This window comes from Macrobrachium rosenbergii, chromosome 47 (assembly GCF_040412425.1).
Source record: "Macrobrachium rosenbergii isolate ZJJX-2024 chromosome 47, ASM4041242v1, whole genome shotgun sequence".
Lineage (NCBI taxonomy): Eukaryota > Metazoa > Arthropoda > Malacostraca > Decapoda > Palaemonidae > Macrobrachium > Macrobrachium rosenbergii.
In genome coordinates, this window is record NC_089787.1 from 23980246 (window position 1) to 24006812 (window position 26567).

The 26567-nt window shown below is 37.5% G+C and overlaps 3 protein-coding genes across 11 annotated transcripts in view; 1 reads left to right on the forward strand and 2 right to left on the reverse strand.

Annotated features, from left to right (window-relative positions):
• Positions 1-4357, reverse strand: part of prom (prominin) — a 32178-nt gene extending 27821 nt beyond the window's left edge. Inside the window, exon 1 of the mRNA XM_067090262.1 lies at positions 3490-4357. Coding sequence (XP_066946363.1) covers positions 3490-4357 — 868 coding nt within the window. The remainder of the gene's footprint in view (positions 1-3489) is intronic.
• LOC136830653 (ras-like protein family member 10B) overlaps positions 1-26235 on the forward strand; it is a 316363-nt gene extending 290128 nt beyond the window's left edge. For 4 of the 7 annotated variants that reach the window (XR_010850690.1, XR_010850694.1, XR_010850696.1 and 1 more), the window contains 5 exons: positions 8825-8954; positions 9437-9520; positions 20267-20334; positions 23683-23829; positions 25006-26235. The gene's annotated coding sequence lies outside the window, so the exon portion shown is untranslated. Of the gene's footprint in view, positions 1-4578; positions 6061-8824; positions 8955-9436; positions 9521-20266; positions 20335-23682; positions 23830-25005 lie in introns of those variants that run through there. The other 3 variants (XR_010850691.1, XR_010850695.1, XR_010850692.1) reach the window with 2 other exon arrangements.
• LOC136830643 (uncharacterized) lies at positions 7669-21828 on the reverse strand. 3 transcript variants are annotated; one of them, XR_010850689.1, is made up of 8 exons: positions 21366-21775; positions 16233-17077; positions 15097-15271; positions 13284-13402; positions 12612-12884; positions 11213-11323; positions 9695-9857; positions 7669-9506 (listed from the first exon to the last, which is right to left on the reverse strand). XR_010850689.1 is itself a non-coding variant. In XM_067090228.1 (8 exons), the coding sequence occupies exons 2-8, from the start codon at positions 17069-17071 to the stop codon at positions 9380-9382; spliced, it is 1776 nt and encodes a 591-aa protein (XP_066946329.1). In that variant the 5' UTR covers positions 17072-17077; positions 21366-21828; the 3' UTR covers positions 7669-9379. The 3 variants fall into 3 exon arrangements, 2 of the variants coding, with proteins under 2 accessions (XP_066946329.1, XP_066946330.1); XM_067090228.1 differs by having other exon boundaries at positions 9695-9826; positions 21366-21828; XM_067090229.1 differs by lacking the exon at positions 21366-21775 and adding an exon at positions 19962-20110 and having other exon boundaries at positions 9695-9826.
• Positions 26236-26567: the final 332 nt, after the last annotated feature.

Consider the following 26567-nt stretch of genomic DNA (forward strand, 5'->3'; position numbering starts at 1 on the left):
CGTTCTGAATTTCGACACTCTTGAGATGAATGTGGAATATCTTTCTTGTATTGAAATTTGTAGGTTAAAGTGTTTTTTTTTTTTCAGTATTCCACAAACATTTAGATTCGTTTGAGATGTTTTGTGACAGAAAGGTTTGGACGCCTACAAAAGCTAAGGTTAGAATGTACAGAGGAATGGTTGAACCTACTTTCCCTTTAGGGTAGTGAAGATTGGATGCTAAATTTAAGTGAATGAAAATAACGGTGAAAGCTGTGGAGATTAATTGTTTGTTTAATATGATAAAACTGAAAGCTTGAAAAATGTGGAGGTACACAGAACTGATAAAAAGTTTCATGTAGCTGAAAGAATGGGGCAGAGTGTATCAAGATTGTTTGGTCATGTGGGAAGAATGGAAGATGGTGGATTGGTGAAATGAGCCACTTTGGGAGGACTGGGAGTGAGGCGTAGAGGAAAACATAGGAAAGGTTTTATAGAAGGAGGAAAGCGGCATAGGGGGCTTATTACACTGCTGATGAGCTCTGTGTAGGTGTATTTGTGAATGCATGTCTGTATTCTTTCAGCAAAGCCGTAGGTTTGCATCTATACTTACATACATAAGTGAAAACAAAATTGACAAACTGACTCACAAACACTGATAACTTGTTTATGTTGCTACATATAAAGCGTAACTTGCTCATGTTGCTACATATAAAATGTAATAAGTATGAACTGCAAATAGAAAATGAGAGAGCTTTTAAGTATGGCGTTATATCTTCAGTAATTACGGAATCATCTCATCTGAGGCTACATTTTGCAATACCCAGGCATCTTAACGTCTGTAGATTCTAAATCGGGCTACACGGTTCAAACCATTCTATGGACCGTTAAGCACTTTCTAATGTTCTATGTATAGAATAAAGTTTTAAATCCTCAGATATACAAGGCAGCGTATCTTCTTAATGTATATAAAGAAGATACGTAACAATATCTGTTTGCTGCCAAGGCATTCAGCTTCATTTTTTTAAGTATTGATGTGGGACGTGCCGTTACGAGGGTAAAACGTTACTATTACCACAACTTCTTTTCTTGGTAATGATAAGAGATCTTCTTACCAAAACATTCTCTCCTTCGCGGATGAATTGGGAGCTGATACACACGCCTACGTTAAGTGGTACTACTGCTAATTCTGATACTGTCGGTAGGGAGCCGTTTCATAGGCAAATCCTGTCTCGTAATACTAATACTGCTTGCAGTAGTAATGACAGTGGTGTGCTGTTTCCGCCTCTCTGTCCTGTTACAATTAATAATAGGCCTACTTAGAAAATAATCGCTTCGGAAACGGCTGAAGTTTCCCCTCTCGCTTAAAGAACTGCCCCCCCAATACCCCTCCCCTCCTCAACCACCTACTCTACTCTTTACTTCCTGCTGCCGCCTCATATTTCCTCCTCCCCCCCCACCCCTCCAACCCGCCTCTTCCTCCTCTTATCGATTATTGCAGCCTTCCCCACCGCCGATCTCATTACGGAATTTCTTTAATAAAATCTAAGATCATTTTTTCCCCTTTCCTCGTCTTCCCAATCGTCTTCAGTTACCAGTTGTCATAACCCCTTTATTTTTGGTTCTTCTTCTTCTTCTTCTTCTTCTTCTTCTTCTTCTTCTTCTTCTTCTTCTTCTTCTTCTTCTTCTTGGTCAAATCGCCGATCAGTTATTCATCATTGTAATGGTGAAAACACCAAGAGACATCATTCCCTCTTATACTGGTGAAATCACCAAACGCAAAAGGGCGATTAATTACTCAGTCTTCCAGTGGTGACTACGCCGAGAAGGGTAATTTAACTCGCATTATAAGCAGAGCTTAGGCCTGTATTATTCAGGAAACTCACAGGAAGATACAGAGTTCCAGACTTTGCCATTGTTATTCAACGAATTCCGCTCATTCGTTCCCGAAATGTGTTAAAACAAGTCACGGGCAAAAACGTCACGTCCTCTGTTTCTGGATGGAATGCAGAATTTAGGCCAAAGACCAAGCATTGGGACCTATGAGGTCATTCAGTGCTGAAAGGGAAATTGAGAGCAGAAAGGTTTGAAAGGTGTAACAGGAGGAAAACCTCAAAGCAGTTGCACTCTGAATCAATTATTAGGAGAGGGTTGAGGAAAGTAAGATGGAAGTGAGAGAAGATGAGAGGAGGTACATAAAAGGAATGAAAGGGGTTGCATCTAGGGACCGAAGGCACTCTGCAAAAGCCTTAAGGAATGCCTACAGTGCACCGCGTGAGGTGCAATTACGGTACTACCCCCATACAGCGTCTCAATTTCTGTTGGCAGAAATTGTAATAAAATGACGTCACAGGGGCATAGGTCACCGTACAAGAAGACCCTGACCGTATTTCGTATAACCAGCTGAATTTTTTTCTCTCTCTCTCTAATCATGCCTAGTCCTATCTAAACCTCTCTTAAAACACATTTTATCAGCCCAACCCGCTCTGATTTCATAGCCTCTTCCTATTGGCCCAGAGGGTAATGAAATAATCTTATTTCTCATCTTGACCCCAGTTCGCAGCTTGCCAGCGGAAAGGATATATAAATTATATTTCTTATTTCATTTCCCATTTGGGTTTTCAAGGACTTCTTGGGAAACTGTCTCAAAGAATAGTAGAACTGACAGATGTTGAGGTTAAATTGTTTGTTTATATTTCAATTTTATGTAGATTTTCTTTTTCAAAGTTATTGTTCCTTCTTGTTTCTTTTCCAAAATATTTTTAGGCTAAGCTTTATTCCTCTTATTTAACTTTAAACTTTAACCGGGTCTGTTTCTCTAAATGTTAATTTGTAAAACTGTTAATGTTAATATCACAGACAGTAGGTTGCGTCAGTAATGTGTTAGATATTAAAACCAGTTAATTCTCAGTTAGTCAATCAGTTGAGTGAGTCAAATATATATATCGTCAGTGCTAATCCCAGTTAGCTGGTCAATGCATTTATAGTTAACTTAATTAATTTTGAGGATTTGTTAGCATACCACGAATCTGGAAGGGTTCAGTTAAAAACACCTAAATCACGAAAATGAATCAAGGTCAAGGTTAAGGGGTTGCAATTTGACAGAAGGTTGAAATGTTGCAGGGGAGCAACTTAGGATCTACTGTAGATCATCGCTAAGATTTATGGGCTGTTTTGATCGTAAATGCACTTTTTTTTATATATAAAGGCACGCATAATCAGCCAGTTGGCCTAATATCTCTCTCTCTCTCTCTCTCTCTCTCTCTCTCTCTCTCTCTCTCTCTCTCTCTCTCTCTCTCAACATCAACCAGATTGCCTGCTCAAGATACTCAGAGAGTCCAAGCTCTCTCTCTCTCTCTCTCTCTCTCTCTCTCTCTCTCTCTCTCTCTCTCTCTCTCTCTCAACATCAACCAGATTGCCTGCTCAAGATAATCATAGAGTCCAAGCTCTCTCTCTCTCTCTCTCTCTCTCTCTCTCTCTCTCTCTCTCTCTCTCTCTCCGTTCTCTTACCGTAAGGAAAATGAGATGGCTGAAGGAGAGACACAAACGCCCCAGCCCACGCCAAGATGGTGGGCTGGGCGAGGGTGGTATCCGTGCCATAGCGGTCCCCTTCGGGCACGGGTTCGAACTCGATGTTCCTGATCTGAGGATCCCTCGACAAAGGACTCTTCTCGCTCTCCAGCTTCTTCCCCTCGTTCCGGTTCCTGCCGGGAGACAGGATGCGACTGGTGACGGTGACGACGGGGAAAGGCTTCCTGTTGATCTTGGGCTCCATCGTCCCGATTCTGGGCAAGTGTGTTGTCATCTCCGAAAATTCGTCCCTCCTGAGACGGTGTGCGCGAGGCCCTTCCGTAGGTGGAAGAGACCTGGCACTCCAGGAGTATTTCTTCCTCTGGGCGACGCTGCCGGCGTCACCTGTTCTGCCTATGGAGAGAACCGCGGCGTAGCTGTTGGTTCTGTTTTCCGTAGATGTCGAGGTTTCGTCCAGGTTTGGTCTCTGTAGTGTTTCTCGTGGAACTGCTGTTGAAGTTGGGAAGTTCCCTTCCCCTCCGTCACCGTAGTTTTCAGTGAGGGCATCCCTCTGGAAGAATTCGTGCGCAGGATACCTCACCTCTCTATCCGCCGGTAATGGCGTCCCATGTCCTATGCCATTTGGGAAATCAACTTGCAAAATACTTTGCGAACTCTCGGTGGTGGTGGGAGAACCAGTCCCACCCTCGTCAGAGTCTGGGCATGAGTGCGTCTGGTGGCAATCGCCCGCCGGAGGAACCACGTCGGGCTGCCACTCTGAGAACGCCCTGCCGAAGGAACACAACGAAGTCACCACCAGCAAAATCACAATCCAAAATCTCCACAGCGACGTCACGGAAAGAAACATTATTCCTTTCACAGAAGCCGGTCAAATGGGAAGGACTGGTTGGTGGCTGGGTCTATGTTTGTGTGTGTATGTATCTCTCACTGGCGCCAACTACGTACTGATTCTTGACAGTCTTCCAGAGACTGATAAAGGCGGAGGAGGAGGAGGAGGTCATGTGAGCTGGTTTTAACCTTAGGGGGAGACGGATGAGGGGGAGGAGGGAAGGTTCTAATTTACTCAGAATAATTCCCAGCGCCACCGCTAGTGGACAAACGTAACTGGGTAACACCACAAGAAAGTTGTGGACAGTAGTACCACTTACATTGCATGTTGACAAATAACAACATTACCGATGAACTTTAAATCGCATTTGCTCTTTATAATCAGGAGAGAGAAGCCATTCAGAGTAAATAAGAGCTACTGTGCCCCACTTCCTATGAAAACATTCGTTAAACATGAAGTCACAATGCAACAATACCACTGAAAGAATTTCAAGTATATGCAGTCCCACTAGCTCTTGGTTTCACACGGCAGTACTACACTTCCAATGTATGAATTAAGTACAAGTTGAAGAATGAATAAGTATACATGAATGTAAAGTCTAAACAAGTAGAAGATGAGGAGAAATATTAAGTAGAGTAGATAATTTATAACAGAGTGGAAAAAAATAGGAGGAGAAATAGAGGAAATTGAATAACAAAGAAAGACAGCTGAAGAACTGGAGGAGTAGAGAAGGTAGAACTGGAAAGAGTGTTAGAGTAGAAAGTATACGATAAAGATGGGGAGATGAGTAGTAGAGGAACTCACTCAGGTGAATTAGAGGGAGGAAGAGGTGAAGAAGTTAGGGGAAGTAATTCCTCGTCCACTTCTGTCTACATCGTTGTACCAGCTACATTATCCAACCAAAAATGGAAGGTTGCTCGTTCTTTTTCAATTCGCCCCCAAGTTCCTTGAAATGATTAAGAGTCCTGACTTCTACAAAGTTTCGGCAATATATCTACAGCATGTGTTGATACAAGAGAGTACCCGTTGCTCCTTGTGCAGAATTTACCTTGAAAATTTCAATGTAAATCCTGAGGAGATTTCAAACTTGAAATCACAAGGCAAATAATGGCATCGTCGGTAGCTGATTTAACTGCCTTACAGTGGTGCGCGTGATCGAGCTGGTTATAAAAGTATTTTGGGCACCCAGTCTTGATAGCTTGATGAATTGTTACACACATTTCAGACATTATTCTTGCTCTGATATATAGCAAATTCAACTCAAAAATTGCAGGAATAATCCTGTCTCGAACTGCAACACCCTATTGAGTCTAACAGCTGTATTCAATATACTTTGCTATTCTTATATTAATTCCTTCTATATCAGCGAATTACATAGCAGCTAAAAATTGAATGGGTACTCATGAATGCGCATTTGCATTTTTAATTATCTTTGTGAAAGTATTTACTTATATATACCTATTTAAATAATCTGTATAAACTTACATTCTGCTAATGGCTTTGACATAGACACGGCGTTAGAAAAACGAGCCAGAGATAGAGAAGAGCCGTTTCTTAAGTTACTCCCCGCCATTACTACTACTACTACCGTCAAATAGCCGAGAAGGAAGGTTCAAAACGGATTAGCTTCAATTCCTCGTAATCTTTTCGTCAATTTACAATCACCGTGACTTGTTCTGCGTGGAAAGAAGAGATAGTTACGTGTTCAGCCATTAAAACAGGTTAGTTAAACCAACAAAATGAAGTAGTTTTATCCAGTGGAATGGTTATGGTAAAATGAGCTTGGCTGCGCCGGAGACTAAACGTACTTTATTTAACCAAACTACGCCCAATTTTTCATCGGACGCATGATTTTATCATAAGAAAACCTCAAAAGGCCTATTTAACTTTATTTCGTGTAAACCGGTGCTTAGATAATAAGAAAAGAAATACTTCCCGGGCCATTTTTATGTCTAGACGGGTCCATAAGTATAAGCCGTCCTTACGTAGGCCCGGGCCAGTTGGTTAGGTTAGGTTTAACGCTTTCTTGTTAACTTCGTGTACAATTTTAGGTTTGGTTTGGCCAAAACTGTGGTTAATTAAATTTTAATACATTATTTAGCCGGTCTTTAGGGTAAAACTGAAGACTACTATCGCAGCCTGGTCCCCGCAAGTCAGTCCAGAATATTTACCACATTTTATGTCTAGTATTTGCCATCTTTTGTTTCGTATGTGATATTTGCGGTCTTTTGTTCATGTTTTCACATTCATGGCCCTTAAATTGCACTTAAAACCGGTAGTTATCGAACTATAGGGATGCAGTGGCCTAGTAGCCTTCAGTTTTACCTAGGCTTGGCCTTAACTGTGGCTTCCTTACTTTTACACAGTCATTTAACCTGTCTTTAGTGGCATCAGACATTTGTGTTCTGTTTGCTCATGTTTAACATGTATATATCAGATCCAATGAATTAGGCCAACTACTTCTATGGATGTTGCCTTATTATAGGAATTATACATGTTTTAAAGATTACCTACAACATCCTTCAGGTAAATTATTACTTTATCGCTCTTTAACAGCCCCACAGCCACATAAGTAACAGCCCATGGGAATAAATGTTTAAAGTGAAAGATGGTAAATATCTCAATAAAAGTAAATTTGCAGTAGATATCAGCAGCATAATTTTTGCACTTGGCCTAACCATATTAAGTAGACATAAGCGCACAGCATAACGACTCCTGCATCGAGTGTGGTATTTAAGTAAACTGAAATATTTTTGAATAAGCTTTGCATCTGTTGCTCATCACAAGTACAAGAGTTCATTAGCTGATGAGCTCTAGCTGGTAAGAGCGGAGAATGGTTATTTATGAATGTATCTCTGCTTGGCTAAACTCTGCAAAATCTTATAGGCTAGTAGAAGAATCACATACTTTTACTTCACGTTAATTTACTTCAACATAGGCCTAGTTATCGCTGCTTTATAAAAACTGTGCAAGTTCACTGCTTTTAACTTATGATTTATTGGGAGGTGATTTCAAAGTTTCATTATAGATTTTTCAGTCCCTTATTATGTTTACACGATATAATATTTAATGATGTCAGATTCTTATATCCGTACAATGTGTTAATGATAGTCGAGTTGATCTGTCAGTGGCCCATGTTGTACGAGTCAGTTTTTTAATACAGTATTCACATTTATGTATTGGGTTAATGTTGCCCAGTAGTTTTGAGAGCCAAACTGTGACAAACCTATGCTTTACTAAAAAATAAAATAAAAATAAAGAGTATTGTCTGGGGCATACATAAATGGTGCATAAGACTCACTCAATTTGAGGGAAATTAGAAAAATAGATAATTACAAAATTCTTTATTTTATTTGACTATATTCTACTAAAGAGAAACTGTACTTGTGAATATACAATACCTGTTAGCCTTTGTGCAGTAGATAATTTTATATATAACAAAGTTTAACTCATCCCATGACATTCAAAATGTACTTATAGAAATAATGTAAAAATAAAAACTGAAATATTGTAGACATTGTTACTCAATTTCAACTTTCATAAAGAATACCTTTAACTAGACAGAAAATTGAAAATTGCATATACTGCTTTACCTATTTCCTAAAAGTGCAGTTTTATTATCATCACAGGTTTATCCATGACAAACATAACATGTTTCCCCCAACAACAGAAAATTACACTTATCACACAGTATGCATTCACAAAAAATAATCCAATTTCTTATGTAATAAGGTTCATTTCAAGTAACATTGAAACAGCAGTATTCAACCACCATAATTAAAGATAGTTACCTACTCGTTTAATCAGACCTGGTTCCTTACTTACTTATTTAACCAGACCGTGTAGCTTAAGTTGTTAACTTTCAATACAGTTGCTCATTGACTACAGCAATATTTGCATAACTGCAATTTACCAGCTAGAAATTTCAAAAATTTTTATACATAGTGCATTTTTACAACTAATGTAGTGCATAAGTCTACGTTATGCAGTCAGATAACTCGGTGTGATGTTAAGCCTTTAGTTGCTCTAGCTGCTGTGAGATATCTAAGTTTGGCACTTGTATCTAATCAAAAGATCTTATTTGTATGAGTTATTGTTCACGTATATTATCCACTGTGTTATTAATACAATCATGGAACATGGTAGTACTGCATTGGTATATATCTGTAATATGTACAATGGGAACAGTAAAGTTTTAACATTATCACAGTAAAAATATTATAAAGTAAAATCACAGACTTAAATTAGTTACCAAAATTTGTGTACAGGGTAGTGATATTACAGGATGTAATACCACTATAACAGTAGCTATTAAATGGCTTTTATTTAAGTAATAACAGTAGCTATTAAAAGGCTTTTATTTATGTAATCTCCACCTTCTTACGATACAGACCAATGCTTTAAAATTAAGAGTACAACTTGGAAAAATTCATTTTCTAATCAAAGAAACCATACCATTCATTATTTTTCTATTTTAATCAACAGGAACAACACAAGATTCTGAGCTCAAGTTCATGGAGGGTGTCCAACAATCAATGAATTTCTTAACTGCAACAGCCTTCACAGTACATCCTCCTAATATGGAGCACAATATGCAGCATCATTTTCAGAAAAGGTACAAATAATGTCCATAATATTTCTGTATATAGTTTTTTTTTATACTTCTTTGTACAGATCACTAACTGTTTAATTGAATGAAGTCTCTCTCTCTCTCTCTCTCTCTCTCTCTCTCTCTCTCTCTCTCTCTCTCTCTCTCTCTCTCTCTCTCTCTCTCTCTCTCTCTCTCTCTCTCTCTCTCGTGATCTTAACCATTAATAATGAGAGAGAGAGAGAGATTTAGTATGCTGAGAAAAAATAACTAATATAAAAGCTAATGTAAGGTGTTATGGCATTAAATTCTATTTGAGAGATCACCACAACAAATTGCAGTAGTAGGTAAAACTAACAGTATATTTCAGGACACAGTATTTTGGTTTCTTCCATATTACTGAGCATTGTTATTTAACATAATCAAAGGAACTATTACTATATTCTATACAGTTACAAAATACCTTGTGTGGGATCATGAATGAGTTCAATGTTTGGGTCCATTTCCAGCTTCCCTTCATATGCTGCGCGCCGAACTTCTTCCTGATGGATTTGGTCCTCATTAGAGTTCTGTTGACAGCTACATGGAAATAGGTGGGAGTTTACTGTCAAGTTATTTAATATAAAAAAAATTGTTTCATCTATTCTAAGCAGTATTTTAACGTAACATACTCTTTGTAGCTAGAGCAAAATGCATGCAAATTAAGAGAGTTCTGCATTGTTGTATCCAGATCATTTTCACAATATAATAGCCTTATGACAACTTACATTCGTGATTTCTGGTGATGATCACTGTTTGTCAGATGTCTACAGTAATAACATACAGTGGCACCACACGAGCATGTCACGTTGTTGCAACCCTGTTGTTTGATAAAACGTTTACTGCATTGTGGACATTCTCTGCAAAATATAGGGAAGAATTTTATCAGCGCTGAAGATGGTATAGAGAGCACTATTACCTCTCTAATCTCCAACTGAATTTTGCCATGATACATAAAGTCACCTAAATTGTTTCATATTTCTCATTTGGTGTGTCCAGCAAATTCATTTAGTTTTTTTGAACTTATTATTGCGAGATGTTTCCTGCCAGGTAAGCACCATGTATAAAAAAAAAATCTGGTCCAACATTACTTTAAATCCACAACCATCATAGTAAACCTCTTATCCACCTTTCTCATCACCTCCTATTCTCTGCCTCCCCCAATCACAGTTTTTGAGAGGATCATTCTCTCCTTGGCCTCTTCAGAGAAGTAACTAGAACACTGCAGTACAACTAAAACTTACTGGCGACATAAACAACTTTGTTACCAACATTTCCAAAGATGCATCTCTTCAGGCTCCTCCGACAAACAAATTCTTCGTGCAGTCTGGTCTAGCCTTAGATTTCCAAAGCCAAGTAGTTCTCATATCCAAAGATTGAGTAATAAATCTAAGCACTTCTCATATCCGAAGATTGAGTAATAAATCTAAGCACTTCTCATATCCGAAGATTGAGTAATAAATCTAAGCACTTCTCATATCCGAAGATTGAGTAATAAATCTAAGCACTTCTCATATCCGAAGATTGAGTAATAAATCTAAGCACTTCTCATATCCGAAGATTGAGTAATAAATCTAAGCACTTCTCATATCCGAAGATTGAGTAATAAATCTAAGCACTTCTCATATCCAAAGATTGAGTAATAAATCTAAGCACTTCTCATATCCGAAGTAATAAATCTAAGCACTTCTCATATCCAAAGATTGAGTAATAAATCTAAGCACTTCTCATATCCGAAGATTGAGTAATAAATCTAAGCACTTCTCATATCCGAAGATTGAGTAATAAATCTAAGCACTTCTCATATCCGAAGATTGAGTAATAAATCTAAGCACTTCTCATATCCGAAGATTGAGTAATAAATCTAAGCACTTCTCATATCCGAAGATTGAGTAATAAATCTAAGCACTTCTCATATCCAAAGATTGAGTAATAAATCTAAGCACTTCTCATATCCGAAGTAATAAATCTAAGCACTTCTCATATCCGAAGATTGAGTAATAAATCTAAGCACTTCTCATATCCGAAGATTGAGTAATAAATCTAAGCACTTCTCATATCCGAAGATTGAGTAATAAATCTAAGCACTTCTCATATCCGAAGATGGAGTAATAAATCTAAGCACTTCTCATATCCGAAGATTGAGTAATAAATCTAAGCACTTCTCATATCCGAAGATTGAGTAATAAATCTAAGATAAAGCAGAACAAACAAACATACATCATGAGTTTCCATAAAATCCCTACCTGATCATGGCCTCAGACATCTTGTTTTCAAGTTTCTTTCGTGCTTCTTTCTGAACGTCCTTTTCAACCTCATTGCATCGTAGGGGAATGTGGTTTTCTTCTTTGCATAACCTGTTGGTATAAAGAGTATATCTTATTTTGCATCGTAGGGGAATGTGGTTTTCTTCTTTGCATAACCTGTTGGTATAAAGAGTATATCTTATTTTGCATCGTAGGGGAATGTGGTTTTCTTCTTTGCATAACCTGTTGGTTATAGAGTATATCTTATTTGGCACAAGTATTTTACTTGAATTACATTGTTCCAATACGATATATTTCAAAGGCAAAGATACATCTTTTAAATAGGAGTGTGAGGAAAACCAGGCTTACAAGGCAAAACGAAGATGGGAAGAATTGGGATTTGCCATGGAAAAATGGCAAGCAAAGTTGATTCTCTGTAGGTACTAACTTACTATACGAGATGCAAAGAGAAAAAATATAAATGGAGGTTCATGATTCAAGAAACCTTGGCAGCTCAGAACAAAGACCCGTGTTGGACTGTAATTATGAATCACCTCTTTACTGACCTCTTGAATGGCAGAATATTCAGCTGTAAGGATTCATACAATTTCTTTAAAAATGGTAAAATTACAGTATTATTCATTCTTCATATTCCTGTATTTCTCACTCAAGAGAATTGTTTGTAATATCCCTATGGAGTTATCATCAACTTCAAGGAAACTGTTCTTCAGTAAGACTTCACTACCTTATTTTTATCAGATTTTTCTGCAGTAGTATAAACACCACAGTACAACTCTAGCTCTCCAGCACGTTTCATTTTTTATTTTCTGTAGGTTGTTTTCCTACAGAGTGTCTTCCATCTCTGGATTCTCCTTTCTTAGCTACTGCGTGTCTAATCAGTTCTAATAATTTTTAAATACTTTCTCAACTTTTCTATAACTTTTGTATACAGTATCATAAGTCTGTAAAATCATCTGCTTTGTGTTGAGGTTGCACTGATAATTTACTGCTCATTAGTATTTGGCAAAGCATATTTTCTCCTTAATGGTTTACATGAGCCATAGACATCATTATTTTCTTAGGTACAGTCCTTCATTGTTTCTCATTTTCATCCACTTTTAAACAAGGTTTTGTAACAGATTCAGGAAAATTTTCAGTTGTGCTGAACACATGAAAAAAACTAATCACCAAGACTAAAATGAAACTGAAAATTTTCAAATAAAACCAATCAATCTTTGTCAATTGAAAACTGCTGGACTTTATGGAAAGTCTTATGCAATGAGGTCACCATATCTCACAGGTCAAAAGAGAATCTGAAACTGAGATTAATTCAAACAAAGACGAAGTTACGAACTCAAGAGGCGACTCATTCGCACAAACAAAACAGGTCAAACTGTACCTGCAAGAGTCTTTCATGCATCTGGGATTCATGCATATGAAGACCTTGTCTTCGCGATTTGACATAATGGCTTTGTAGCTGCAAAATGGACAGGACTCCAAATCCTCTAATTTTGCTGCAGATACCTCTTCGTGCTGCCGCTGTTCGTAAGCCCTGGCCAGAGCTGCCCTGTTCATGACTTTTCTTAGAATTTTCAGTGAAAACTCTCCCTTGCAGCCACTTTCCATACATCTAAAGGTTGCCCTGCCTTGTTCTAGTTCTGCTTCTGCATACCTGGGGATTAATTTCTCAATTCAGATTTGCCTTTTTAGGTGAGGAACTATATATAGCAGATATGAAATTACAGCATCTTTTCACCAAATGGAAAGAATTTACAAATTAAACTGGCCCCTGCTGATACTAACACAGACTTTGTACTAAGCAAGAAAATTATAGAAATGTCTTAGATGTCACCAACTGTAAGAAAAAGTAACAGCCTATAAAAATGAATGTTTGCTTTGGCAAAAATTATACATTTCCATACACTAACCTCAATTCCAATACGAATAGGAAACAATATCAACATTTATTTAAAACTAGCAAATAATAGCATTCTCTGTCATGTTGAAATAAAACCAAAAAGAAAAACTTTTGGTTTCAAAAATTAACATACTTCATGTTTCATTAACTTACTTTCTGATACACTGCAGACAATAAATGTGTTCATTACGAATGGAATTGCAGCTTCCCATTTCTGTGTAAACTATGTCTTCCAAGCATATTGAACATTTGATGGCAAAATTACCCACTGCCTGTAATAAGAGAGAAAGTTCTATAAAAGGCCATTAAGTACAAGTTTCTTCTGTTAGCCTTTAATCAGGGTAATTTTGGATTCATTTGGGCAGACATCAGTTAGAATTTTGACATTTTTCCTTATTGCCAAAAGTGGGTGGCTGTATCAAGTGAAAATAAATTATCAGCTTTCCTAGACAAAACCTTTGTTACAGATGTTCAGAAATTTTGTGTTAATTTACATCCAGTAATCCATTCTTTAGAGTAAAAAGTCAAGACGGTGTAGTTCTGTATAGGTATAACTGGTGACTCTACTAAATGCACAACAAAAGTAATGATTTAGTCACCAGTGGCAAATGGCACTAAGTGCCCAGCTCACTAGAAATGTTTACATTACTCTGTTGCATACATGTATTTATTTAGCTCTGTTACTAAGTTCATGTTACTTTTACAATATATTTTTCTAACAGAGCTAACTTCGTCATATTTGAGAAATATATTAACCACCACAAATTCAAGCCATGACTGGTCTAGTTTTAAGGTGTAACATAAAAGTAGAAATGAGTAGCAGGTCTAAAGAAGGAACGAGAATCCATTAGAAGACTGATAGCACTGTTTTCAAATGAGACGTAGGAAAGCCAACATTAACCTGGGGTTTGAGAACACTTCAAATACCCAGTCATCATTTTAACTGAACTTCCCAGATTTGCTACCTGGAGAACAATAAGAAGATAACCATTTTCATCCTTCACATTAAAACTAGGTACAAAGTATCTGTACTAACATTTTCCTTTTATGTAAATCGTTTAATATATTTTATCTTCTGCTTGTTGACAATGAGATTATTTGTGGATACGTGCATGAATTAAACCATTACGAGTAACCCTCACGATATCAGATGGCTTCAGGGATCCAGCTTTTTGAGAAATAAAATCTGATAAGCTGAGGGCTTACTAATATGTTCTATTTATGCACATGACCACAAAATTGGCTGGCAAGGGTAAAAGGCTTTTCAGAACTAATAACATACACAAGAAGAAAACAGAAGATGCTACTCTCACAATGTGAGTACCTAACTTGCACTATGAAAATTAAATGTCTGTCATTCCGATGGCAAATACTGAAAGGGAAGTTAAGATGGTGACTGGGTTACCTGAAGTTTTTCCCAACAATAAGCTAACCATGGGTTTTCATGGTGTCATTTTAAATAATTAAACTTTATTTTACTGTACATCCACTCATACTCTCTTCCATCCTGCTATCCACCCTCTCCTAACAACCGTTTCATAGTGCAACTGCGAGGTTCTCCTGTTACACATTTCAAACCTACCTACTCTCAATTTCCTTTCCACCGCTGATTGACTTCATAGGTCCCAGCACTTGGCCGTAATTCTATATTCCTTCTGTATATGTGCTCTTCCAGCACTGGTAATATTAACAGCACCCAATACATACTCTCCTTAAGCCTTTTGCTTGCAGGCTGTGAGGTATCAAAGGTTAGGACATAGTGGTCACAATCACCTCTACTGAATAAAGCTTCAGTCACTACAAAATACCAGGCAGTTGTATCGGATACAACTTTTTTGCAAAAACTTTCATCATCCTTAGTAAGTTAGATGAACTAAGTTACAATTCATAGGAGCTGAGTGATGCTATAATGTAAAATATGAAATGAAATCCACACCAGAAAATACAACAAAAATTCAATACTCACTTGATTACCTTCCTCCTCATCATCATCATCATCTGCTTGAGCATTCTCCTCTGGCATAGATTCCATCCTCTTAACATAGTCTTTCATTGTTGGGTACTTCTTATTTTCCAGCAGTTTTTCAACATATGAGCAAAATGCTTTCTCATCATCCCCCAGTTTCATGCAGTCATTAATTCTGTAAACAGGAAAATCAACTACAGATTGTACCTACGTAATACAGTAAACACAATACAGTGTACGGTGCTTGATCTCAAGAGGAAACCCTAACATAATTACACTTCTGTACACCTAAAGCATGTTAACCTGTTTGGTGGTAAATTAAAACTATTTTTAGCAAGAAATGGTTCCTTGCTCATTTTATAATATATATGGGATCTGATGTTAAGAAAACACCAGTTCCTCTTGAAGAAAAACTGAAACCAAACCAATTATATTTCATCAGTATGAAACTTTCTTAGAAGTTATAGATTCTTCCAACTGTTAAAATATCTATTTTTTTTTTTCCGTCAAGGAAGGTCCTCAGTGTTACTTTTAAGGACATAACCAAAAAGGTATCAGTATACTTAAGGCTATTTTTTGACATTCATCTTGAATCTTAACTGAAGATAGCAATGGGGTCTCCTTAACAAGCCAAGTCTTGCACATATTGCTACTAAGCCATGCAATATAGGGAAAAATTGCACTCAATCACCAACAGATTATTATACTCGTAACAAAATTACTGGATGTTTTAACCCAGGAATTTCTCCATTTAATCATCCTAGTAACCAATGTTAGGGCAGTGTCATTTTTCACTCAGTGACACTCAAGATAACTCTAGTTATCTATTAGAGGAGATTTACAGTTAGCCATTTGTGAAACATGTACCATAACACATGAATAAAGGTACTACAGCATTGTTAGGAAATCTGAAACTAACCAGTATACCAATCTCTAACAATACACAGCAATTGGAGAATGATAATTTACTCATTCATTCATATTGTGTGATTTTTCAGTTCTCTGCTTAAATTATCTTTCAAGTAAAAGCATAACAACTTAGAAAACAACTTTGATGTGACTCCACAGTACATAAAACTTGGAAAACTTTGTTAAATTTGCATTGAAAAGAAATCCCCATGAAAAAAGGAACTTACTTTTCTTGCAAGAAATCTGGGTCAGCATCAGTGAATATGTTGTTGATAACTTCTATCCTGCATGCAAGTATCTTGTCCTTTTTATAATTTTCATGAGCTGCAGCCTGATCGATCACATACACTTCCTCAACGAAACTTACTTCCGCTTCCTCAACCATCTCGGTAGCAACTGGTTGTATTTCTTCAATAATTACATCATTGGCAGTTATTCTCTCCGGATGATTAGAGTGTACACCTAAAACTGTAACTTCTTCATTGAAATCATTACCAGTTGCATCCAAGCCACCAAAATCACTGTCATCATCATCATTGTCAGTAGAATCTCCATCAGTCTCAATAACCTCAGAAGAACTTCCTTCGTCCGCCTGGAAGCTCTCCGTACTTATGTTATCTGATTCCACGTTACCATCAACCCCATTGTTACTCAAATGCAAGCTGCTACCTCTTGAGTCCTCGTTATCCTCTGGGATGTGAAAAATCTCAATGCTTTCTGAGCTACTTGCATCATCCAGCATATCCCAGCTTCTTGAATCAGTGTCACTGACATCGTCGTCAAGATTGTCACTTTCACTCTGGGTTTCAGCAGCCGATATATCTGGTCCTTCTTCATTAGTTGTCGTCTCTATGGGGCCTGGACCATCTGTTCTAGGCATTTGATTATTTAAGGACTGTGAGGCCTCACTGGAAGATAACAAACTTTGGAAAAGTGCTTCCAGTTCATCATCATTTTCACACTGCCTTAGCTCTAGTTGTAGACACTCTTGATCCACACTGGCAATGATGGAGCATATGAAATCTAGTTTTTCCTGTACCCACTCCTCACTCCTTAATGTGGCCATTGGTGTCTGAAATCAGTGAAAGTCAATAAGTTAATACGATTCAGAAATTTAAGGTGTGTGTATTGAATGCAGTACATACGCCTGTTGTAATGGGATGGGTTTAAAAAATATTACGGAGGGCCTATTCCATTGTGTGACAGTAATCAAAGTAAAAATCTGAATGGCTGTCGAGTGTAAGTGTTGGAAGTGAATGTGCAGTGCATATTATGGGTTTCATGATATGCTGTTTGAGGACAAGAGTACTGTATTGTTATTTTCAATGTACAGTTTATATTTATTGTTAGAAGGTTCTTAGTATGGCTGTACAGTGTATGAAAGTTCATCAGTTGTTTCAGTTTTGATGTATGAGTAATAGCATTTGTGGTGATTGTCATGAGTAGGATAATATGAAGGCTATATTACATACTATATTCATCATCATCATCACCTCCAATGCCATGTGATGCTAAGAGCCTCTGTCCACAAATCTGCACTCACCACCACCAGCCTCCCTTTTAGTAGTTCTTATCCCAGGTAGGATTTAGTCTTTCAATTCTTTTGGTGCCCCACTGGAGCCCAGCTGACACCTTCATGCAGTATTCTTCCACGCTGTACCGTCTGCATGTTTCAAGTCTGTTGACTTTCTGCCATTACTGTAATCTAAACCTTTCCAGCCATCTCTGACCACTTGTTCTTATTATATACATTCTATAAGGACAAAGGCAAACAGTAAAGGTACAATAACATTTCCCTGTAGCATCCAGCTCTACTGAAAATTCACTTGACAAGGCCCCATCATCATTACCTTTCCGTCTGCTTTATTCAGAGATAGTTTCATTCAGCTTTACATATCCAACAGGCTTGCCATAGTGACCCCAAGACCTTCAACAACATTCACACTTCTGCACAATAAATTTGACATAAATTTTTGCCTATTCTAAAACCAGCTTGCTCATCTCTAAACTCAATTGCTTTCTTTCACCCGTTTTAATGACAAAAAGCACATCAGATATTTTAATTACAATAACAGACCTACGTGTAATGCCTCTACAGTTGTTATACTGTCCGGTCATCTTTCTTTAGTTACTATACTGTACAAGGTGTCATTTCAGTTTCAGTTAAAATGCAATTCCATCATAAATTTTTGCTCTCCATCATTTCAGTAGTTTCTTTTTTACTGATTCTACTTCGAAAATTAAATTCATTCATTAGCACAATCTGTAGTTTGTCAGCTTCTGGTATATCAGTCAAACTATCCCCCTCAAATCTTTATTCATGACTTCAGACAAATTTTCTGCCCAGCATTGAATTTTAACATCTACAATGACACCAATGCCCGTTTTGTATGTCCATATATTCTATATCTATCTTTATCTTTGTTTAACCTCAATCTAAACTTAGGTACTTACCACATTCTACCTTGTTTCATCTCCTCCTATATTTGTCTACAAGTACCTCGTACTATTGTCAAGTCTTTATTATATCAAGGTCTTGTCCAATATCCAAGGTTTCTGTCCTGCTACCTCATATCCTATTAGTACTTCTTTTCCAGAAGATTAATACACATTCTTAAAATTGATGTCAAAGCAGTCCTCATACATTGGCTGCTTCTCACATATGGTTTTCAGAACTGCAAATCTCTATTTAAGCATCAAATTGCAAAAAAACTCTACATGTTCATCATCCAAAAACTTTATTGTATCAAACCTAGATACCGTCAGTTTTTTTTTTTGGGGGGGGGTGTTAATATCATTGTTAGTGTGGCAATGTTAAGTTGGTGATCACTGCCAGCATCAGCTCCCCAATAGCTTCTAACATTCTTTGGTGTTCTTTTTCTTATCATGATTAATGGCTACATGATTTATTTGGTTTCTAAGACTGCCATCTGGATTGTATTTATGGATATCCTTTTGCTGGAAATGAGTACCTCTAAATACCAAATTATTTGCAGCAAAAAACTAATAAATTGCACCTAATTTTGCTTTGCAACGTCTCTCAGGCCCTCTGTACTTTGTAGAGTCACCACACATTCCTTGTTCCTACCAACTTTGGGGTTCATAACATCAACAGAAATTCCCATAATACTTTTTGGTACATCATCTATATCATGCTGCAGTTCTATATAAAATTCATCTTATATTTCTTTGGAGATTTCATTTCTCAGTGTACATTTTTTTTTTATTTTTAAGATTGTCAGTATTAATCCCCTGTCATGCTCTCCAACCAGTTGGTGCCTTTTCTGCATTTTATATTAAGACCATGCCTACTCCTTTTCATCCAATTCTGTCTGCTTGGCCTGAATATATATACACATTACCTGCTTCCATCCTTCCTTTTCCCAATCCTTTGCACCATGGTCCACAAACAGCTAAACTGTCCACCCCATCTCTCTCCAAATTTAATGTCTACTTGCTCAATCTTTTCTATTTGTGATTGGCACTTAATCAGAGGACAGTAGACACCCTGACCCTGACGCCTTTGTCTAAATTACAGCTGTAATAGCCTATTTGACTTTTGCAAATGGATACTAGGCTGAATGGTCAACACCTGGGCCAGCCTAGGTCTATAGTTCACACATACCTTACACATTTTTATCTTGTGTATGATAATACAATATGGTAACAACAGACAAGGAAGTTGCTGTATAGAAATACATTAATGGTCATAAAACCATGGTAGGCTGTGTGTTAACACAGGTTGCATTTCTTGTCGAAGTGCATTTTTGCAGTATATTTTGGTACAAATATGGGGGGAAAGGTACTTAATTGCCTTTTGCATAAAGTTTTAAGTTTTTATTGCCTCTTTTAAAAATGTACTTATGGTGGACCTCGGTAAGTTAACACGAATGCCTCTTTCATACTTATCAATAATCTTATCAATAATCTTTTTTAAGTTCAATTGTTGTTCTTACCCTTTTCCTTTTGTGCTTGTCTGCAAAAGCCACAGCCCACAGCTGATCAAGGTTTAAACAAACCCCCTTAGGAACAACGCCAACTGGCGCCGTCTGACCGAAACATTTTGGTTACAAAAAACACGCGGTGTATCAGGTCGGTTCAAGGTCGGATTCTGTTTTTTTTTTTATTTTTTAGGTTCTGACGCAAAATTTACCAGGTCGAGGACCGAGATTCTTAATAATAAATCTGGAGAGCCTTGGTACCCCTTTATACCATAGATTGGAGGGCATTTCTAAATTTTTCCCATCCATTTTTGTGGCAGGATCACCAGAGGATTCACTGGCTACTACAGTAAAGGATAGCCAGTTCCCCGTAGCATGCAGTTCGTAGGTAAGGGCGGCGATTCCTGCCGATGCATAGGCTACTGGTTTTTATACACAGTCATTTGTTTTTTACTAATTTTGATGTCCTATTTTAAAAACTCATTTTTTTCTTACATTATATAATTATTGTTACATGTTTTCATTTGTTGGTTACTTTTGGTCGATTATCTCCGTAAAATTTTATGTGAGCTTTTACAGATGAATAATTTAATAACATCATATGCTTGTATTTAGGTCGTCGGGATGGTGATGTTTAAACACATGAATTTATTTAAGAATGTTTTTTGGCGTTGTTATGGGAAAGAGAAGCAGCAATAGCCTACTTTTTAACAGAATTACAACACGCTTCTTCTGTCGAGTGGGATTTGAGCAATTACGAATTCCTTGGGCTTAGCGGGTTTGTTTACAAAATCTGTCCTGCAGACGTGGGCGTCAGCGTTGCATTAATCCCGTGGCCCCCTTATTCATTTGAAACCTACCCACGCCTCGTCAAAACCTCACAATCTTTATTACGCCTTCTGAAAAATCACAGGCAATCTTTATTAATGTCTGATCGTGTGTGGATTTATAATTCAACATATAACAGCGTGTACAATGTTTTTGTTACCTTCGCGTCTTGCGTAAACGGATATTTACAGTAACTTACCACAGTTATATCAGTTGTAAACAGCTTGTACAGGTTTCTGTACCCAATTGCGTTTTTAGCTAATTAGGATATATACCAAAGTACGATAAAAAAAAGGGGGGGGTCAAGATGATAGGCCTAAGTGTTGAGATCAAATAGGTCCAAGCAATTGTGTATAGAGATCCACAACAGTTCTCATTTTGCCCTTTTTTGCAACTGTTAATGTTCTTTTTTGTTTCGTGTGGGCCTGTGCAAAATTACTTTTAGGCTACTCGTCAGTTTCGGAGTTCAAACGCTGGCTAGTCAGCTGGGAGCACCTGAACGCCCCTCTAGACAAAGTTTGACACCACAGATCCACCCATACACAAACATCATCAAAATTAAATTTAATCGTTTACATCATACGATCTTACCAGTTGATGGATTTCAGACGACGAGGATGAATTTGCCTTTTCTTGAATGTTCAGTGTTCCGGAGGAGTATGTCTGCCAATCACTAATATATCGATTGAAAATACTAGCTTACTCTCATGCGAAGTTCAACACAGGGGTGGGGGAGAAGTGTCACTTTCAAAAGATCACGCCTTGAATATATGAAATAATAACGTATCTCTCAGTCGGGCACACTCGGATAGGAGAAAAATAAACACTACACAAAGTAATACACCAAGTTATCACACCAACAGGCAGACCAGTCCCGGTCCAACTGTGAGAACTTGACGACGTTGTCAAGCAGCCGAGAACAACATTGAACCGGACGGGCGACAAAGAGCAGCAAGCAGCAGCGGCTGCGTTTATAACTGCAACGCCCAATCGGGAAACGGCCCTGCAGGACTGTTGCTTCGCGTCGCAAACGCGTACACGTTATGTTCAAGTTACCTTCTGGTCGGGACCTTTTCGTGGTATATAGACGCATAAAACGTAAATGGGGATAATACGTTTAGTTCGAGACTTTCCTGAACGTATACGAATGCAATGGTTAACGTTTCGGGTTGAAAAACAGCTTCGTACATTTGGTGTTCTTCTGCAATGTACTTATGGACAGTAGATAAAAAGAGATAAGATAAAGATGCGTAAACAACCCATTGACCGGGAATGCTGCTAAGAGTATGAGCTTTAAAACCAGATCTCTGGCTATCGAGATCAACATAAAACAATGAAATATATATATGTAAGTGACGCCACAAGACGATATCCGTCTTAACGATTTACTTCCCGCAACTGTCTCTTAAACCTTTTTTTCCTCTGAAAGGCAACCTAAAAATAAACTGCCGCTTAAAAAAAAAAGGAAGTCGCTTGATAAAACTTTTGATGACTCAACAACATTCGTAATTCCCGACCAAGAAAGATCGTGACCTGAAACTTGTGTTTGTTGATGAAAGAAGCAAAATACAATCGCTCAGCACAGAGATTCCGTTGGTAAGTTGCCAAGTAGTCGTTTTCTTGCTGTTAAAACGTTTCGCAGTCAGTCTCTCTCTCTCTCTCTCTCTCTCTCTCTCTCTCTCTCTCTCTCTCTCTGTGTGCATTTTTGTCCTTGGACGAGTGGTTATAAAGATGCAGCCTTTCACAAGTATTTAGCCGTTCCCCCATCTTGCGCGCGCGTACACACACCCACACAGCGCTCAAGCTTATTTATAGTGACGGTAAAAACGATTATCATTTATCATCAACAGTTGAAGTTATGATGAAAATAACGAGCATAAGGACTGTACTGACAGTGACTGCAGGTTATGATAACGATAACGATAACGACTGAGTCTAGGGACGGTTTTAAGCAAAGATAGGTGGACGTTCAGGTATAAATGTAAATGTGAACGTGAGTTTGACTAATTGGGGTTGAGAAGAACGTATGAATTACAGAGGAATAAACTTGGACGTGAAACAGGACAGAAGAGTAAGCCGTAGGAGGAAGAGGAAATGATGGAATACTCGAAGAAAATACCTTTGTAAAAAGACGAACATCATGAGCCCTTATCTCAAATATGTTCTCCACAAAAAATAACACTGGTAGCAACCTGAAAACCCCAAGGTATTAACTTTCATGGCGTTTCTGAACAAGAATACAATATTCAAATGAGAGCATGTGCAATGTAATATCCCATGCTAGCTAATTGAATATATTAAATCCTACGATTCTTAAACATTTAAATTTAATTTTACATTCCACTACAGCTCCTAAGATCTACGTTCTCCAGGACAGCCTCTTACAAGTTACGCCAGTCATAATTATATATATATCGCGGGCGTAGGAACGGATCTCAGACGTAAACCGAGGACCTACTTGTATCTTACTGTTGTCAGTTGAATCCAGTAAAGCTGACCGTGTGTATTTTCCCACCTTAGTTTTATTGAAACCTTTGGAAAAAATATTAGCCAAGACAATCATATCTTACTCCCTAGTGCTTGATAACTTTAAGTACAAGATATATAGTTTAATAAAACACTTTGTGTGAAATTAATATTAGTAACTATATCCTTTTATTGTACAGTATTTAAATCTTTTGATCTATTGCTGTAATTTTTAGTTTTTGTATTGTTTTAAATAACCCCTTCCAGCCTCTCCTTACCAGCACCACTGCATGTAGGCCTGTTCTCCAAAGAAAAATTAACTGGCCTTTAGAAGGTTACAATAAAATTAAAGCTGTCCTTATGTAAACCATTTCAAATACATTTCTGGTTACAGTTTTGACTGATTGAGTAATTTACACGACTAATTTTCATCTCTATTCAGATACCTTCAGTGTACCATCATGTACAAGAGAATTTCTTTACACAAGGCTTCATATATGAACTCCCTATCTGAGAAAGTTTGAAATGAAAACCGTGGGAAGAGAAGAAAAATGGTCAAAGTAATAATGCAGGTGCCACAAAGAATGAGGTTAGTATATGTTTACCGTTTTAGAGTACGTGTAGTTAAACTCTAGTCAATCCCTATGTTACAGTAATAAATCGTTCATCTGGACTTCCCACATTCGCAATACAATTTTGACAGCAACTTTCTCAGTTCAAATGTGTACAGTAGACATTTTCTTGCACATGTCTCTTAATACATTTAATATAATTTTCATTGTAAATTTGGCAGTTATTTATTAACCACTTTCTAGAGCATCACCTTTTTCGCAGTCGACTTTGACAAACAAAAGAAATGGGTTGTTAACGATGTTGGCTGTAATTTTTAGGTTAATGGTAAGCATCATATGGATTAGCTGTTTACAGGTTACAGTAGTACCTTAATGTGCAAGGGGTACCTTTCCAGCACAGGGTTTTTTTTGCATGTATTTGGAATTAAAAAGTGCTGTACTTGGTTCTTAACCACCAACTTTTTCACTGTAAACTTTCAATATAATTGATTACCACTCTTGGCAATTTATAAGACATTTTCATCTTCTAAGGTCACTGGCCTGTCAGAGAACAAGGATTCTCAAAACAGATGTATGCTGTTGACATCTTTCTTTCATCCTAGCATAGGGGAATTACCAGGCTAGAGTTATTCTCTGTGCAAGGATCAGTGTTAGAATGTATAATATTGTATTAAAGTTTTGTTACATTCATCTGTGTAGTTTCATCTCAAGATTCATTGGGGGGGGGGAGGTAAAACATGTGCTAACAACTTACATTAGAAATTTATTATAACCATTGTACAATCTTTACATCATATTTCTGCAATTAGCCGATCCTCTCACATTCACGCCTCTGAAACAGAGAGAAGAGACAATTACAATCAAATTTTTAAAATAATTTATATTAAAAATTCTTATCTTTTATTGGCCAAATGTGAACTTAAGCACAGTGTGTGATTACCACGAATATTACAAAAACTGTCGTCGTATCACCCTCAAAAACTTTGTGGAAATGTACAAAAATGTAAGCAGCAAGTTTGTGTGTCCCATGGAGTGTAAGAGATAAGAACTGCCTGAATGGGACATAAAATCTTGGTAAGGAGAAGAATAGCATTACAAGTTTACCACATAGATTCAATAGTGATGTGTTGATTTAAACTTTTCACGTTGTGTACAATATTTTCATTAACTAGAGCATTTTTTTCTTTTGCCAGGTGTACAGCATATAAATGGAGGAGGAAAATGAAAGGCACCAACTTCGATGATCTAAGCAAAAAACACACCTCTAATCAAGATGCACCAATATTCAAAGGAAGTGGAAACTATAAAACCTATTCGCTACCACCTAACTTATCAACATACACACATTGGAAGAAGCTTGACACTGAAACTAGCAGCACCCTTTACAGAATGTTAGAGTCAGACGGCATTAACTGCTGCAGATAGATGGACTCTACAAATCCAGTGCTCACATATGAGAAGTTGAATTGCTGTTACTTTTCAATCCAAAGGAGTATCATTGAGGCCTGTATTTTCTAAAGGAAACCTGCCTGCCTCCCCAACCTTCCAGAGACAGCAGTACTCCCTCCATTTCAAATTGAAAAAAATATAATCACAAATCACCACCTAGGCAAAGGCTTGTAAGTAGCAACTTTCCCATGCCAAACATATGCAACATTGCTGTTTATCCAATGTTGAGGATGTATAGCTTTCCATCATCCACAAAGTAAAGATGTGCCAGCAGGTGAACTTCATTCTTCAAGCAATGCATGGGGTAAAACAGCAGCACTGGATCTATACCCCATTACAGGTATCTTCAGCAAAAGCTTTCATCCATGGGGAGGGTTGTCCTAGTAGCAGAAACTTCCTCCATCCTGTAAGGCAGATGACTTACTATATGCTCTACAGCATGTAGAAAGAGCCAGTAATGACAGCATCATCCTGTAGCAGTAGGAAGACTTCTTGATAAATCACAAGCAATGTACACAACAGTGAACTCTAAAAAAGCTCTGAAATTATACTATATTTCAGCAATGGCAGGCATCTTTACGTCAGTCCCACCCAGACCAATCCCTATCCACAGCATTTCTCATATGAGACATCGATGGCAAACGGTGCAAATCTCATTCCAAAACCGAGTAAAAAGGCCAAACATGACCACATAAGGAGACCTTCCTATCTTGCGCCCTGAAACAGGGCATTCAAATGTCATCTACAACACATGGTGAGGATCACTTGTGTCGCATGTCCAGACCAGAGCAGGGAGGGATTAAAACTATCCATCAATTGCTAAACCTTCCAAGTACACTATGCCTGCAAAGAAGCACTGTATGTTAAATCAAATTCACTACATATAAAATCACACCACCTAAAATTTTATTATTACCCTGATGAAAGGTGTGTATCTACTGAAAATCCATTCAAAATACATTTGCACCAAAGAATTCCTTTCCTTACTGGTCAAGTTCAAGTGAACTTTCAATAGCTTCCATCCTCTAACTCTGTAACCATAAATGCTACTGCACCAATAAACTATTAGTCTTATTTCATCTTCCACACATATAAGTGGAATTTTAAGATTTTTGTATTTTAGTAGACAAAAGCCAGGAGGCATTATATCAAACTGTCACTACACCTAATCTTGCCACTGGTTAATTTCACAAATACAGCACTGACCTTGAAAAAATTAAAAACTTCTTTTAATTAAAAGTCAATGCCCACTCCAAAGCATAGTACAGTATAACAATGCAATATCTAGAAAACCTCTCCAGCAGTG